At 39.8% G+C, this 16,829-nt stretch overlaps 2 protein-coding genes across 9 annotated transcripts in view; one reads left to right on the top strand and one right to left on the bottom strand.

The window, feature by feature from the left end:
- Positions 1-2,752, bottom strand: part of USP33 (ubiquitin specific peptidase 33) — a 40,374-nt gene extending 37,622 nt beyond the window's left edge. For 4 of the 6 annotated variants that reach the window (XM_065842226.2, XM_071810553.1, XM_071810549.1 and 1 more), the window contains exons 1-2: positions 2,615-2,738; positions 236-455 (exon numbers count right to left, since the gene is read on the bottom strand). The gene's annotated coding sequence lies outside the window, so the exon portion shown is untranslated. Of the gene's footprint in view, positions 1-235; positions 456-2,614 lie in introns of all 6 variants that reach the window. The other 2 variants (XM_071810552.1, XM_071810551.1) reach the window with 2 other exon arrangements.
- A 298-nt stretch (positions 2,753-3,050) lies between these two features.
- The window catches only part of MIGA1 (mitoguardin 1), a 33,990-nt gene continuing 20,211 nt past the window's right edge, over positions 3,051-16,829 (top strand). For 2 of the 3 annotated variants that reach the window (XM_071810556.1, XM_071810554.1), the window contains exons 1-7: positions 3,052-3,154; positions 4,050-4,220; positions 6,978-7,155; positions 7,689-7,825; positions 8,065-8,191; positions 8,664-8,800; positions 9,449-9,572. In XM_071810556.1, coding sequence (XP_071666657.1) covers positions 4,122-4,220; positions 6,978-7,155; positions 7,689-7,825; positions 8,065-8,191; positions 8,664-8,800; positions 9,449-9,572 — 802 coding nt within the window. In that variant the 5' untranslated portion in view covers positions 3,052-3,154; positions 4,050-4,121. Of the gene's footprint in view, positions 3,155-4,049; positions 4,221-6,977; positions 7,156-7,688; positions 7,826-8,064; positions 8,192-8,663; positions 8,801-9,448; positions 9,573-16,829 lie in introns of all 3 variants that reach the window. The other variant, XM_071810555.1, reaches the window with a different exon arrangement.

The following is a 16,829-nucleotide window of genomic DNA, read 5'->3' as shown; positions in this document are numbered from 1 at the left end:
CAAGAGTCATTTCTTTGCATTTTTAGTGATTAAAAAAAAAGATCGACTTTTGGAGTTTCTCTTACATTCCGCTTTATATTCCTGTTCTGAATCTGGAGTAGGTCTCTACTTCATGACCCCAGTGATATGTGATAGTTTGTACCAGGAAAGTACCCAGCTATCTCATGTGAACAGCTCTACTCTGTCAGATGAAAGGCCCATAAAGCCCCATATCCCAAAGAAGAAAAAGACTTACAAGAACATATAGCTTCCCTGAATCCTTTCCAGCTCTAGGATTTCCTGAAGCAAAAGTTTATATATTAGAAAGGCTCTATATCAGTAATTTCAGCCTTCCTCAGGTCACAGAACTCTAGAAAATTGTTATCGAGACAGGAATTCTTAGACAGCAATCGTGTCCAGTGGTAACAAGACTTTTTCTGTCAGCTTTCAGCAGTATTCCATGGTCTCGGTGGAACCTTAGGAAAAAAGCACAAGCCTCTGAGAATCATGGACCTACCTATACGGTATGCAAGAAGCACCTTTGTTTCACTATGAGGTTAAGAATGAAGCAAAACTTAATTGGGAATAGAACTCAGGTTTTCACACTAACTGTTAATTATAGAATTCATGCAATAATTTTCTCATTAAATGCTTCCTATATATGGGGGACAGAACTTTGCAGTCTCTCCCTTGTCATCCCCAGCTCTCTCTGTTGTTTCCACTGAAAGGTTTTTTTCAGCCCACCTGTCTCAATGCACCATACTACATCATTCAACTAACTGGATCATTTAATGTTCAAACGAAGGACTTATTAACACATTTTTGCTTAGTGCATAGCAAGTCATACTTCTAAGAAAAAAAAAAGCCTGTAACACTTATCTGGAACTTCAGTCTTTTTGAACGGCCTTGCATTCACTGAGAAAATACATTTGCTCATGTGAGCAGTCAGAGAAATGTGAACCATAACTTAGAGCATCATGACCAGCAACTTATTTATTATTCAGCAGAATTCCTTGGCATCACAGACTTGTGTGGTATGTGCCACAGAGGAACTATCACACACACAGAAAAATCCCTTCAAACTCTAAGAGAATTCAGCTGATCTTGAAAATTATCTCAGGCTTGTGCAGGGAGCCTAATGTTTCCTCAAGAAACACAACAGATTATAAACTATCCAACAAATGTTGAATTACAGTTCATGTTTTCATCTGCTAAGCTATAGTAGTTAATGCATCAACAGGTGTTCAAATAAACAAATATATATCTTTATTCTGTTGATGTCCCTAAGTATGAAGCCATTTTATCAGAGGGTTCAGTTAGAGAATTATGGTAAAAGATTTAAAATTATTATTCTGAAAACAGCAATTACCTGAAGCAGTAATTGTATTTTCACTACAGGCTTTTATTATTTTGCCTGTACAGCTCTGAGTAACAGCATGTCAAATCAGTAACTTCTAGGTTTAGGCTTCTGATTTGCACTCAGTTATTTTACTAGTGATGCACTCAAATAATCACATTTATTGTCATTTCGTGGCAACAAAATAAGAGTGACACAGGGGTGCAATTTTGTATCTGAACATTTAACTACTTACAATATTAAAGAGATCTGGAACTTCTGTAATTATTTGTCATACAGATACACTTCGGACTTCAGAAAAAAACCCTACCAGCATTCATTCCCATTGAAGCTACAGCCTTAGACATACTTATTCAGATTTTTAAGATGTGTATTTTTCTACCACTTTTCTAAAGAACTGTGTTGTTCTTTAAAAACTTCACTGGATTCTTTGACAGTTATTACAGAAATAAATTACTAGAGAATAAACTCTGGTATTTTCCCAGTAAATGACAAAAGCATTTACTCAGTAAGCTTATAAAGATACCTGGTCCTTCTCTTGAGGGTCCGGGAAATACCCACTGGAGGAAGACACATTTTTTTAAAATCACTTTCATTAGATTTTTCTGTCATGAAGTATTGTTTTGAAAGAGAAAGGGCATAAAAAAATGCTTGAGGGTGTATCTTCTTACAGGGTCAGGCGTTTTTCATTTTATATTGCCTTTCAAGGTATATAGACTGTCCATTCGCTTCTTTCTTCCACCACTTAAATTCTACCTCTGAAACCCATTAGCTGACCTTTCTGTTCCTAAGCGGATTTTTCTATCTCGGGCTCCGCACCCAGGAGAGTTCTGCAGGGATTTTCCACCGGTGTTACGCCCGGCTCGTCTCCCCAGCCCACTGCACCCCTCGTACAGGGGATATAAGCCTGCAGACACCCCAGGGGACGAATAGAGTGATTTAGAGGTAAATCACTGGTTTTAGGAACTGCACCGTCGCCGCCTGCCTTCAACTTCACAGGCTGTTTGCGGAGATCGATTCAACGCTCTCTGCCCGTTCCCAGCGGGCGGGCAGGCGGCCGAATGCTCACCGGCCCACACGCCACCCCGCAGCCCGGGGGGAGACTGCCCCCGGCCCCCGCCCAGCCCCCCGGGAGCGCGGCGGCCATCACCGTGCCGAGCCGCCTTGGACTTTGAGACCGCCGGCAGACACCGCCCGCCGCGCTCCCGTCTCCCCTCACGGACACCGGACCCGACCTTCCTTCCCCGCCGCGAGCACGACTCCCTCCTCCCGCCTTACCGGGAAGATGCACCGTGCGCAGAACCTGGGGCTCAGCGGGGCCGCAGCCACCCCCACGGCTCACGCCGATGGCGGACCCCAGCCTCCGGGGACGCCGCGGTGCTGGCGGCCGCTGTGGCGGAGAACGCGCGGCCCCGGGGCGGCCACAGCGGCTCCTCCTCACGCGCACAGACGGCCACCGGCTGCAGCAACAGCAGCTGCGGCAACAGCGGCCGCAGGACGCGCCCCGCACAAAGATGGCCGCGCGGAGCGTCTCCGCCGCTCACGTGAGCGCTGCCACACACAAAGATGGCGGCGCCAGGCTCTCACCCCACCGTGCCCGCTCGCCCGCAGAAGAAGGCTGCCCTGCGTAAAGATGGCCGACACGGACTCCTAACGGAGCGGGTCATCCTCACGTGGTAGCGGCAGAAGCCGCCTCCTGGCCAACCTCGGTCGCTTCTCCGCGGCCCGGAAGCAGATCGCTGCTGGTCTCCTAGCAGCCGCCGGTGCGGGGAGGGAGCCACGGCTGCTGCCCGTGGCGCCTGCGCCGGTGCTCGGCAGGTAACGGAGAGCGGCCGCCGCGCAGTAGGACCCGCCCGGGCCCCGGGAGGGACGCGCCTGCCTTTACCTAGGTGGCTGTGGGGATGGGGCTGAAGGGCGCGTGGAGCCGGCCCCGCGGTCTGTTATCCGCCCTGACCGCGATGCCGGGGCTGCCTTGTCCGGGGAGGGCTCCGCAGGCCGTGGGGAGGACGTTTCTGCCCCCGACGGGGCCAGCTACGGAGGCGGCTTCTCCCGCTTCGGGCCCCGCTCCGTGTCTGCTGGCGGGGAGACGCTGCCGCGCTGAGGGAACGCCCGGGGCGCGGCACAGCCCGCCTGGGGCCGGAGGCGTCAGCGCAGGAACAGCCGGCGGTTCCAGCGCCCGCGGGCCCGCACCCCGAGCCGCGGGGCTGGGGTCAGGGGCTCGCCCTGTGTTCAGCTTCAGGGATGTTCCTTTTAATGGGAGAGATGATGTTAGGTTATAGTATTTATTCCTCATAGTGTGTCTACGAAAAATTGAAGCTCTGAATGAAATAAACTTTTTCTGGCTGTTCTCAAATCTTTTAACTCTTTTAGCTGGCAAATGTGCTCTTCCAACAGTAGTGATCTTAGAAACAGGGTTGTTTTCATGTCTGATTTAGAGGATGTAATATAACAAGTGAACTGCCAGGCAGTAACAAGAGGTGACCGAGCCCTCTGTAGAGCCTGATTGCACACACAGGTCTCTGTACAGGGCACTTGAAGGAATGAGGCCTGAGCTGAGCCAGCAAATTTTCAGTCTTCTCATTAAGCATCAGTCTTTACTCAGAAACATCAATCAAACAACTCCTGTACCTGTTATGTAAGAGGCTTGAGCTTGGAGAATAAAACTGTCCAGGGTTTCTATTGCATAATACAGTGTGTATCCTTCATTTGACAGAGTATTCCAGAGACCATCTGTGGCCGTTTTCAAGATAGTTCCACTTAATGAGGTTATGGGAGAGAAGGAGCCATGTCAGAAGAAGCTGTTACTGAGGCACGATTTTCCCTGAAGACAGTAGCTTTACGAGTATTTCATCTTCCCCTTTCTTGGTATTATTCTCTTAACCAGGTAACATCTACATTGTAGTGTCACTTCTGATAGACTTCTACAACTTCAATTGCAATGTTGTACTCACTCTTCTAAGCTTAATATAAATTAAATTTGTGCAGAATGTCTTGATTTTTAGTTTATTTAGGACATTGAACTGAGTATTTTTGTCTTCTGCTAATAAATGCTTAGTGCGTTGTCATATATCTCACTGAAGAGATTGCTTTATCTGCATTGCCTATATGTCTTCATTTTGTAACAGCATTTTCAGCAAATCAAATATCAAAATTCTCAAGTTGTCTTTTTAATTTTTGTAGATTTTTTTCAGGTATTTAAAAACTAAACATAACTGTCATTACGTTCTGAAGAATAAGGTTGAGTGTGGTCTGAAATACTTTTGAGGTTGCCAGTACTACTCACCAATTAATCTGAATGGTAATTCATCATTGTAAATCAAAAATCCTTGTTCTAGTTTTCAGGTCACTTGTGTTTGATTAAATAAGTGACAAATGACTAAAACAAGGCAATGATTCTTTAAAAGCAGGCTGCTTTTTTAAACTTGTTCTCTTCTTTTGGCCAGTTTTGTTTGTTTTACTTACAGAAAGATCTTAAATAAAATCCTAAGGCTCTGTTAATCACAGTATTTCCTTTTACAGATGACACCAGAGTGTTCTATTTTTATTTTATTTCATTGATATTGTAGGCTGGTTTTCACTAGTAGCCTGGATAGTGGTCACTCAAATCTGGGCAAAGAGTACATTATGAGCTTAGTTTTTGGGTTGACAAAAGCTGGAAGTGTTGTGAAGCTGATTTTCCTTGTCTACAGGTAATCATACGATTGTCCCTAGAACACCTTCATGTCAAAGACAGGGAGGAGGAGCTGTAGTTGTGTTGTAGAGATTCAGAGGAGAGAGGTGTTAGTTGTCTATAACTACATATGTGATAAATGATAGAGTAAAATAAGTTAGAATTAATTGAGAAATTATAAAGTCTTTGTCATATCCCACAGAGAATAAGCTTCTTGAAGAGTGAACTGTGTTCTGGTGCCATTATACACAGGAAAACAAGAAATTTCTAGTTGGCTGTGTACAAAATATGCTTCAGTAGTTTTTTTTTTATCGTTGACAAGGGTAATTACAATAAAAAAATATTTATAATTAGGAATGCCAATAATATATTTTAAAATAGACATTAGCAAGTCCTAATCAAGTTCTACTTTTAAAACCCATGTCTTTAATATGTCTGTGTTTTATTGAATTAGATGCTTGTAAGCAGAAGCATAATTTTTCGTATTTCATTTTTCACGTTACACGTAAATGCTTTTCAAAGTTTTGCTGCATATAAAAGCAGAATGTGATACTCTCAATCTTAGCTTCATCTGATTATTTTCACATTTTTCTATATTTAGAATACATTAAAGTTCTCACCGCAAGATCACTGATTTCTCTTTTTTACGTTGCAGTTTATTCATATCCTGTTTAAATACCATGTGCAACTTCAGTGTGTGCAACAATTAAGTTTCCCCTCCTTAGACATTTTAATTTAACTGTTAATTTATTTATTATTGTGTTTGTAGGCACAAACAAATGGAAAATCTACTTACAGTTTTGTGGAACTTTAGTTTAACATTTAATTCTGTGAGCCTCAAGGTTTTAATCTCAGTTATCTGGTTACTAACTCTTTTCTGTGAAATACATCATTTTTCGTAAGCATGCGTTTGTGCTGTGTTGCAGGGATTTCCTTTTCCTCGCAGAGCACAGTGCCAGGTTTTCGGCATCTGTCAAGATCCAGCACCACTAGGGACAGGGTTCTCAAGTCAAAGGCGTTTGACTTGTTGATTACAAACTCAGTGCAGAGCGAAACTCCTAAAGCTGCTTTAAATTCCCTAGCTCTGATAGTATGGAGTAAATGGGGACTGACAGTGTCCAACAGTGCTCTGGGTGCCCAACTTGCTCTTGTATGAGAAAACATGTTACAGAAATGCCACCAAGGACTGCAGATCTCATTTTCTCCCAGCAGTCTGTTTCTGAAGCAGCATGAATTTCCAAAAGATTTTGTGTATGTGGACTCTAGTTTCTAGTTAAATGGCTCTTTCCTTTATATATCTTGTCACTTAACGTTTTCTAAACTTTGTTAATGGCTTTTAATTCCAGTCACTTGTATGTCTGGCTCTTTTTTGCTGATTTAAACATCTGTAGATTATGACTGATCTAGATCTAAAATAAAATGTAACAATTAGAAAAATGGTTTATTTAGAGAAGTATGTCCAAATACATGTTGTTTCCATAATGAAACACCATGCAAATATTAGCTTTTGGATCCTCTGGTTCTCCACAGTGCAAGGAAATAGTCTAGTTGTGAAGGGTGAGTTTCTTCTCAGTATTTGTTGTTGTTGTTAGAGGATTAATTGAAGCCCCGCATTGTCCTGTGTTAAAAAGAAATATATATAAAAAAATTTGTCTGGAAGTAATTTACTTAGGTCCCCACAGTCTGTGGATTTGTGATATACCTTATAGTTCTTGGTGCTGCAATATGTGTCTCAGTGCAGCCACTCATTTGTCGCACCAGCCCCTTTGTAAACTCCCTCACCTACTCACCATGATGAACTTTGAGAAGCCTTTAGTCTGTGGCCTTACTCAGAGTTGTTTGTTTCTCAGGCCACGTGAGAGCAGCATCTCTTATCTCCCTCAAACAAGCCATAGCCAAACGGAGGGTAGAAGGAAAGGTGGGAGTTAAAGAGCGTATATTTCTAAAGAAGTCACATTATTTTATTTTCAGATAAAGCTTTCCCCTGGGTTAAGGAAGCTCTTCACGGTAACAGCAGTGAGCGCAATATCTGTTATTTTTCTTGCCCATCACTTTAAAAGGAGACGTGGAAAGAAAAACAAGAAAGTGCCACCATGGGAACCAAGTCATCTAGTGTTAGAGTGCACCAAAGCAGCTGCGTCAGAAAAAGGTACGTGATGGACCCCCCCCCAGGTTTTTTATGTTCCTGGAGGGGAAGGAAAGGGGTGTGAGGGGATGGGTGTGCATGACAGTGTGTAGTAGTAAAACTGTTTTGCTTTAGTGCTGAATAGGTTTGAATTGTTAAAGTAGAAATTACACACATTGGGAACAAAATTACATTGTCTTATAAATAAACTGGTCTTGTTATCAAAGGCGAAGTTTTAATCATGAATTTGGGCTAAAACTTTTTTTTATCAATAGTATATTAACAATGGGGTTTGCCATTCTTGTGGATGTATTTCAATACTGAAAAAAGCAGATTTAATTTTTATAGGATGGGAAAATATTATGCTCAAATGCATGGTTATTGTTATAGGTATTCTGTTCTAATTTTTAGTTTCTCGTGTAGAACTGTAAACAAAAGAATAGTTGTTTGCTTCTAAACTGGATTTTGTTGAAGAGAGCAAATGTAATTCTTAATAGATCTTACTAATAAAAGATAGAATGAGTTTGCAGCAGCTTTAAAATCAGTATATCTCTTAGGTTCCAGCTGTTCCAGTAGTCGGCAAAACTTGACTCTTTCTCTGAGCTCTGCCAAGGACAAAGGTTCTCAGTCTTGTATCTATACGAATGGAGGACTTTTCAGTAAATACTCTGGTTCAGTTCAAAGCCTGGCCTCGGTAAGTGGAAGTGTTTTAAGGCTCTTCAATGTCAGATCACCTAATGGTTTCACTGAGCTGGAACAACTTTCCTGAACCAGCTGCACAGAAGGCTAGGGATGCTGAAGAGGCCATTGTACTTACTGCATAGTAAAAACAGTTTCCAGGAAGATAGTTTGGCTGTAATGTACTCTGGCAGGAATGTAGTTTTAAGGATACTTTGTATAACAACATGTCAAAATTGATTTATTTTTTGTAAGGTTCAGAGTGCCACCTCTTGTCACAGTTGTGCTTGTGCCAATTCTAATTCCTGGGACAAAGCAGACGAAGATGATATTAAGCTGGTCAATATTCCAGTGACCACACCTGAAAATTTATATTTGATGGGTAAGTTACAATAAGAATATTCAGCATCTATCAACAGTGAATGTAAATACTTTATTGTTTTTATGGCAAAGTGACACACGGTATTATTGTGGTGTTCTTTTCAGAGTCTCTGTTGGCGTGTGTCTAAGAACATTTCCATAAAATAATGAAATCTTACTTTGAAAAAACAACTCTAGATCAAGTATATTTTTTTCTCCTTCCTATAATTGTAATAATAATTGGTCAAATTATTTTTTAAAGTAAATAGGATAAAATACATTGAACTTTGTTGCTTTAATCATATTGTGAACTTCTTTATCTTATTAAAAAGGCAGATATATATTTTTTAGGCTGGGAATTGCTGTTCTTTTAAAAACTTGTATCTCTACTATAATTTTGCTTATTAGCTACATAGTTTCCTGTCAGTCTAAAATGTGGATACATATGGAAGCTGTGTGTTTGAGAGCATGGAGGTATTCCCAATCTCCCCTAGGTATGGAGCTATTTGAAGAAGCCCTGCGGCGATGGGAGCAGGCACTAACTTTCCGTAACAGGCAAGCTGAAGATGAAACGGGTTGTGGTTCCATTAAACTTGGAGCAGGAGACGCAATTGCAGAAGAAAGTGTAGAAGTGAGTATATTCAATTGCTAATCTACTGCTGCTGCCCTGATGATTTGTTGCATCTTGTTACCAAAATTGATAAGTAATTCAAAATTCCACTTTAGTAGTCTTGCATTTAAAGGACATTTAACTTTATTCATTTGGTTTTGTTTTGGTTTTTTTTTGTTGGTTGTTTGCGGGAGTGCAGCATGAGGGAATTAGCTTCATGTATTTTTTGGCAATTGCTGTTGTGTTTGCTTCTGGATGGCATTATCAAGCTCCCAAGCATACTAGTGCTCTGCACAAAATCCCTTGGGTCATCCCTTTCTTTTATGACTATGTGAGAGGATATCTGCTTAGCAAAGATAAAGGTCTTGGAAAAGATAATCTATTTATGAATATTTACAAATAATGTGCTTGAACTTTATTTCTTTGTTCTTGTCAACTAAATGCTAATGTTTTGAAATAGACATGTAACTGTGTGGCTTTCAGTATTTCTAGTGCGGTATGTATATATTTTGGACATTGAAATCTTCATCTGGCAGTGTCCTGTGCAGTTCGTAGCAAGTTAACGTGCCATGGTTTGGTCTTTGAAGGCTTTATATTCTTAGATTTTACAGAGGAATCTTACAGACCGTAAACAAATAGAAAAATCTTCTAATGTGTCTCTTCTTGCAGGATATCATTAGTGCTGAATTCATTCATAAGCTTGAATCCCTTCTTCAAAGAGCTTATCGTCTTCAGGAGGAGTTTGAAGCTACCCTTGGGGTCTCTGATCCTGCTTCACTAGCTAATGATATTGGTGAGTACTCCAATTTTACATTTTTATTGCTTGTAATAGTAATTGTTGTGAAGGAGAAGTCACTAAAATATCCACTGAGCAGAATTACATCTATGAGTAAATAAACAGAAAAAAATCAGGTTCTTTACATTATTGTGTAATCTTTGATGTAGTGCTTGTATGTTAGATAAGAATGGAGAGAGGAAGTTTTTTCTGTGTGGCTTGTCAGTATACTTCAGAATTTTCATAGTTCTCGACTTTCTAAAGTCTGTGTTGATTTGGGTCATTAAATATTTATGCAGAAAGAGTTAGTCTGAAATAAACATCTATTACCAAAGCTCTTATCACTGGTGGCTGAAATTTATCACAGTTATGAGTGACTAAAACCAGGATGTTAAAATGGCAAATATAATGGGTGGGTGCTGCCAGACATGCTGATTAAGTGCAGATAGTTTGATTATTTTTATTTAAAGAATTGGCTTAGGAAGTTCTTAAAGATTGATACTATTATGCTCTTTCATAATTCAAGACCAAGCATCTGATCTCAAATAACTGTCAGACTTTAAAGGCAGAACATGTTCTGGGATTAGTTTCAGTCTGGTCTTGTTTGTTGGGCTTCAGCTGGACTGGCACAAGGTGGCAGTACTTGCATCTCTGAGCCCTCCTGCTATCCTGCAACTACTAAATACAGCACTGAGCAAGGCAGGAATTAAATTCAGGTCAAAGTTGGCTTTCTGACACATCTGCGTACACCTGTTAATGTAATTCTTAAAGTAGAAAAGCAGTTACATGTTTTATTTTGGTGTCTGAAACCACAAGCCCTAAATAAAGTTGCAGTGTATATCCATTATTAAAATAGAAGTTTATTTGTAATTGCTCTCTTCAGGCAAAATTAATAAAAAGGTATTCAAAGGACTCAGTGTGATGTTTGTGTTTAGTTATTGTTTTGCTTGGTTACTCTGGCAGTATTTCAAATTGATATTTTATTTTTTATATCTGGTAACTGGATTCTTGTTTACCCAGAACATTTTGAGAATTGAATCCCTTTGAAATGTTCTTTGTAGAAATGATTAATGACCTTTTGAGTAGATGTCTGTTACTTCATTATTAATTCTATGTGTGCTGGCCCAGATGAGTGAGGAAAACAAGTAATCAAGTGGTTTAGTGAGTAGTGTTTTCACTGTTCAGGATTTGGGGCTTTTTCATCATCATTGTCTTGAATTTGTGGCTTGAGCAGCAAATGATATATTAAAGAATGCTTCACTTTTTCAGAATGTTTTAGAACAAGACCAGAACATCATCTGTTTCCAGGCACTGTGGTGTGTGGTAGACTTAAAACTGTGGTGCTTATTAGACTTAAAATGGGGGATGGTTTTGTTAAATATTCAATATATAAAAACATGTAATGACTAAAGATTTCTTAGATCATTTGCTTTCCTGTGGGGTGTGACACTGAGTGTAGTGCATGAATGTTTGAAGTAGGATGTTTTGAAATTGACAGGTTTTTGGTAACTTTCCTGGGAGAGACAGCAAAGTATGTTTGGGAGAATGCTAGAGGCTCTTGTATGGGTTTATTCCACTCCCTCCCACCCCACCTACTGCAAAATACAAATGACAGTTGTGAACAGAAACAGAAAGGAAAGTGCCTCTGCTCTGTAGGAATGTGGATCATTTGTGTCAAAAGAGGCAGCATCTGCTAAATCAGAATCTGTAGTCCTGGATGATTTATACCCAAAACTTAAAGAAGCTGGATAAAGGCTACATAAAGAAAGCACACTAATCCATCACTTACTATTCACTGATCTGGGAAAGTGGAAAATGCTCCAAATGATTAGGAAATCAATTTAGCTCCAAATCTTAAAAAACAACCAAGTTAAGGGTCATACCTGTGAAATAATAGAGTTGCTAATTTGCATTTCTGTTACCACAGATAACATAATAAAAGGTGTAAATAGCGCCAGTTGATACGGTTTCATGGTAGGTAGTTTTTCCTGAACTGTAGGTTTTTGAGAGATCTGCAGTTTGGAGGCGTCGATATATCATACATCAGATGATAATAACTAGATCACTGACATGAACATTTGTTTATACTTCTGTCTACTGTTAAGGGAGAAGTTTGCTTTCTAGGGAGGATGGTTGATGAAATGCTGTAATTTTATCAACTATGTAGCTGATGATAAAATCATTTGTAGAGCTGGAAGTTGATAGAAGATTATAATTTAGGGCATGAACAGTATTGGATTAATAAAAAGGAAGGGTTAATGATACTGATCTGGTTTATCTATTCAACTGGTGATAGTCTGAAGAAGTCACATTTGAATTCAGGCAAATAGGGATTGCACATAGATGAGAGATTTTAAAAGAAAAATAATAATGAAACACTCTTGGAATGCATTAGGAAAATTATGCATCACAGGCAGTGTAAGTTCTCAGCACAGTGCTGTAGAAAAAAAGACAGTTGCTGATCTTTGGCTATGGGAAAAGGACAGCAGCAGCATAGAGGCACATATAATCTTGGGTTTGTGTGGTTTTAGAATCCTGTGTCCAGTTCTGTTCATATTTTAAAGGTATGGAAGTATAGCTCAAAACAAACCATAAAAATGATCCGTGTTTTGGAAAAACAAGCTAATACATCTCTTCTGTTGCATGTGTCCAGCTCCTTATTAAAGAAAATACCGAGAGGTGACTTAGTCTTTCTGAATAGCTACTTACACATGGAAAAGGTATGTGGTGCTGGAAGATTTGTAGAACTTGTTGTCAGAAGTCATAACTAGATCCCATATCTGGTTGTTCAAGTGAAACAAGTTAAGTTCTGAAGTAAGTTGCCTCTGAAGTGTGTTAAGGGTATTTCAGTGTTTTAGACTTTTTTTTTTTTTAATGCAGTTTTGAGGGATGTTGTTATTCCTTCAGGTAGATGGTCATTGTAGTCTTTCTGGCATATTAGCGTTTCCCCTTACTACTGCTATTTTGGAGTGAACAAGAAAAAGCCTTTGTTGCCCTAAAAGCTTCATAACACTTGCAGCTTGTCATTAGGATGCTTATAACCAGCTGTTGTGCTTCGGGGTTTTACCTGTTGACCCACAACTGTAATCAGAAAATGTTTTGCCTTTTTTTTTTTTCCTCTGATACACACAATGGTTAGGTATAGTTTGTGGATTTTTCTTCTGTTTTCTCCATTTAAAGCACTTGTGATTAGACACAGCTGGAGACAGGGCTCTGGCAGTCCAACAAATCCAATCAAGTGCTTGCTGCATAACTGTCTGACTAGCAGTTCTTAGTCAGAAACCCTTGGGTTTAATGAGCTCCAAATCTGGTCAGGAAGGAAGCTTACAAAGGTAAAGACTTCCATCCATTTCTGGTTTTCAGCTTTCTCTGTAAAATCTTCTGTCAAACTTTTGGGGCTCCTGAAACTACGCTCTCCCCTACTTGTCTACTAGTAACAGATGTTGCTCCTTCCCAAAACCTTTAAATGTTATTCTTCCCAGGTCATCATTTCCCTCTACCTAGTCAAATTAAGATCTTAGCACTGCCATTGATCAATCATACGGCAGACCTGCTTTCCATTTTGTGATTCCACTTGCTAGTTGAAGTTGGTTGGAATGATAAACAATTTGCCAGTCAGCTTAGAGAAACAGCTTTCTGGAGGACATTGGTAACATAGTGCACCGGAGAATCAGGAACGAGTCACCTGCAGCCCTGCTGGAATCCAATCATTGTCACTGCAGCCACTGGCTCTCATGATGTGGCCTGAAATGCTTCTCTTCTGTCTCCTATGGGAGGTAAAAGGCAATCATCACTTGAAGTGGTTGCATGCTGTAGTCTCATTGCCTTTTGTTTGATTCTTGTGTAAATTAGCAGCTCCAAATGCCCTTTTTGTTTTTCTCTAGTTATATGTAAACTGAATATTTTATCTCCCAGATATTTCTAAATACTCAGCTTTTAGCAGTGCAGAAGATACAGGTATAAATAAAGAGCTGGGTCTCTTTAGTTTGGAGGAGACTGAGGGTTGACCTCATTAATGTTTACAGATACCTAAAGGGTGAAGTGTCAGGAGGATGGAGCCAGGCTCTTCTCAGTGACAACCAGTGACAGGACAAGGGGCAATGGGTTCAAACTGGAACACAAGAGGTTCCACTTAAATTTGAGAAGAAACTTCTTCATGGTGAGGGTGGCAGAGCCTGGCCCAGGCTGCCCAGGGGGGTTGTGGAGTCTCCTTCTCTGCAGACATTCAAACCCGCCTGGACACCTTCCTGTGGAACCTCAGCTGGGTGTTCCTGCTCCGGTGGGGGGATTGACCTGGATGAGCTTTCCAGGTCCCTTCCAGTCCCTGACATTCTGGGATTGTGTGAAATAAATGCCTCTTCTTGTGGGTAGAATTCTAGTAATAGTAATAATAATTAATAATTGCAAACTCTAAAAGGTATTGTTGACTTATAAATAATGAATAAAGCCCTGGAGAAGACCTGCATTTTAATTACATGAAATAATGGAATGCAATTACGTTCATTGTTGTTGCATTCTCCACTGGACTTTCAGAATTATCATAAACCAGAAAGCTTTATAGGGTTTCTATAGAAAAAAGATTTCTGGATGTGATTAAAACAAATATGTAGGGCTAAACTACTGTTGTTTTTATGCTGAACATCTTAGGAGTGTGAAACAAGATGAGAAGCCTCGCAATGGGCTTTCCTGAGGTGGGCATAAGCTGCACTGAATCTGGAAGAAGGCAGCTGGCAGAAAACTGAAACAAAATATTCATCTTGTTGTTTCTGAGTGGTGAATGTGAGGGGGTAGAGGGTTGAAAGCTTCCAGTACTCTCTGTAGTCTGTTTTTCAAAGAAAAAATAATTATTTTCTTTTTATCTTTTTTTTCTTTTTCCTTTTAGGTCTTCTCTAGGAGACTGAAATATTAGTCAGGCTAACTTGGGAGGAATGCAGAGAGTTAGGAGAGAAACAATAGCTTTACTTATGAGCAGAATTGCAGGTCAGAGGGGAAAATTCTCCAATTGTAGGGCTCCTTGTCAGTACTGAATTCCTAATACTTCATATTATTATTTTGCTTTCTATGGTAAAAAGGAATGCTGGCACTCGAACTAGTGGTGCCTTGTGTACACTGACCCTTAAACTTTTCGGCAGTAATTTTCAAACCTATGCATTGATTACATTTCTATTTTTTAAAGATTTACTTTTTATTTTACGTTAATTACGCAATTTAAAATGAATTGCGTGAGCTACTGCAGTGTGATCTCTCCCAAAAGTCTGTGGTGTTGGATGCTTTTGTTGGAAGGTTTGTCTGTTTCTTTTTTTAATTTGCTCCTCACACTCAAAGATATGCCTGGCATTTTGGAGAGAATGAGCACAGCCTTTAACCTAGTGACAAAACCCTTTGGAGAACATATTTATGTATTTGAAACCCCTTCTCCCGCTGCTGTGAAAAGAAACAAGCAAAAAAATCATTGCATAATTGATGAAGCTGCTGAAAGCCTATTCGTATATATTTTATTAACTCAGGCTTCTATAATGTTGTGGTGTCCATGGATGAATATCTTGCCTCTGAAATGTTAAGTTTGATTTTAGTTTGAGAGTATTATGTTTTCCTTGGTTATGCATAAGAAATATTTCTGCTTATAGTTCTGAGGCTCCAATGAGGAGGTGATTTGTAGTAGGTCACTTGGGTGTGCTCTAATAGTACATACTATGAAATCATTTCCAAGTAAGTAGCGTCACTTTTAATGAGAATTTGAAAATTTTTGCTTGCTTTTTGTTCCTTGAAGATGCATTTACATTAAATTATTTCTTTGTTTCTTGGAGAATGGCAAAACATGTTTCTAGTGGCTGAAACAGAATTGAAATCAAAACATAAGAAAATAATAGCTTGGTTTTTTAAAGTGTAATCCCAATAAATGCTCTTATAAGGGAAATAAACCAGTATTACTAAATCTGAGGAAAAGCCCAGAAAAGTTATTCTAATCCCACTAAAAAAAAAAGGGCATATTTTGAACATAATTTAGCTACTATGGTTTGTGGAAGTTCAGTAACTGCTGGAGATTACTGCATTTTACTATGGAATCTCTTGTATTGCAGTTTATTGTTGCAACTCTGTATTTCTGACTTGCAATAGATACTCATAGGCAGATGTTTAAATTGGATCATACATCTTCTGCTACCAGTAATATTTAAGACTTTTCTTTAAAGGCATATTTGTCCGATATTAATTAACTTCAGCAACATTTTTTTACCAGAAAGCACCCAGGCACAATGTTGTTGTGAGATTGCTAATTAAAAGTTCCACTTAAAACTGCAAACAAAAATATTTCTGCAAATGATGCATCCATGAGAAGATGCTGATGCTTGGGTTTTCAGTGATACTCTTAATTCTGGCAATACTATACTAAAAATGCAAAACAGTTTTGCATGGGCTTGCAGTGAATTTACTGGTACTGAGAAAGATTAGTATTTGATAATCTATATCTCTATTGGTATTTGATAACCTAGGGTGGATGTTTGTTTCTCTAAATCTTAGATGCCATTCCATTGCATAGAACAGATCAGCTGAAGTCTTTCCAGCAGTGACTCAAGATTCACTGTGCACTCAACCAGCATTGGAAAACTCAAGGTCACTTGTTGTATGTTAGCTGGGGGTGATATGGACAGAAACTTCTGAAAACGCTTCCAATAAGATCAGAAAGAGTCTGTTTCTGATTTTGAGGACCCTTGTTACATTTGCCCAGCAGCTTTGCTCTCAGATCCCACCAGGCAGGCTGTTCATACACCTTGTTGCTTTTCCTTAAATGGCATCCCTGAAACCTGTCATCTCTCTGTCCACACCAAAACTCCTGTTTCAGCCCTTGTCTCTCTCACTTCTTGACTCCTGCCATGTTCTCTTGTCTTGCCTTTTCCATTTAAAACTTGCCTCTCTTACATGGACTTAACTGTTGTTTGTAAAAATCACCTTTCCTCGTTTTTCCAACTGGAGGATTCTTCCTTTCCTTTAAGCTCTGTCTCTCCCTCAGGACGTCTCATCAAATGAAATACAAGCTATTTCTGCTTTTAGCGCTAAAGGCTGCTCGGAATGGAGTCACCGTCCACCTTACTGATTTGATTTCCCACCTTACCTGTTCATGTGCTTCCCCACTCAGTCCTCTTAACACAAAATCTGTCTGCCAGAGCTTAGTTTTAGTCAATAACTTCTCAATTTTTTTAAAAACACTTGTTTAAAAGTACACATTAACCTTCTTTTTCTTGTAAAGAAAAGTGATGATTTTCCCCACACATCAGG

The sequence above is a fragment of the Patagioenas fasciata genome, chromosome 6 (genome assembly GCF_037038585.1).
Source record: "Patagioenas fasciata isolate bPatFas1 chromosome 6, bPatFas1.hap1, whole genome shotgun sequence".
NCBI lineage: Eukaryota > Metazoa > Chordata > Aves > Columbiformes > Columbidae > Patagioenas > Patagioenas fasciata.
The sequence above is the reverse complement of the archived record's forward strand: the minus strand, read 5'-3'. Positions and strand labels throughout refer to the sequence as shown.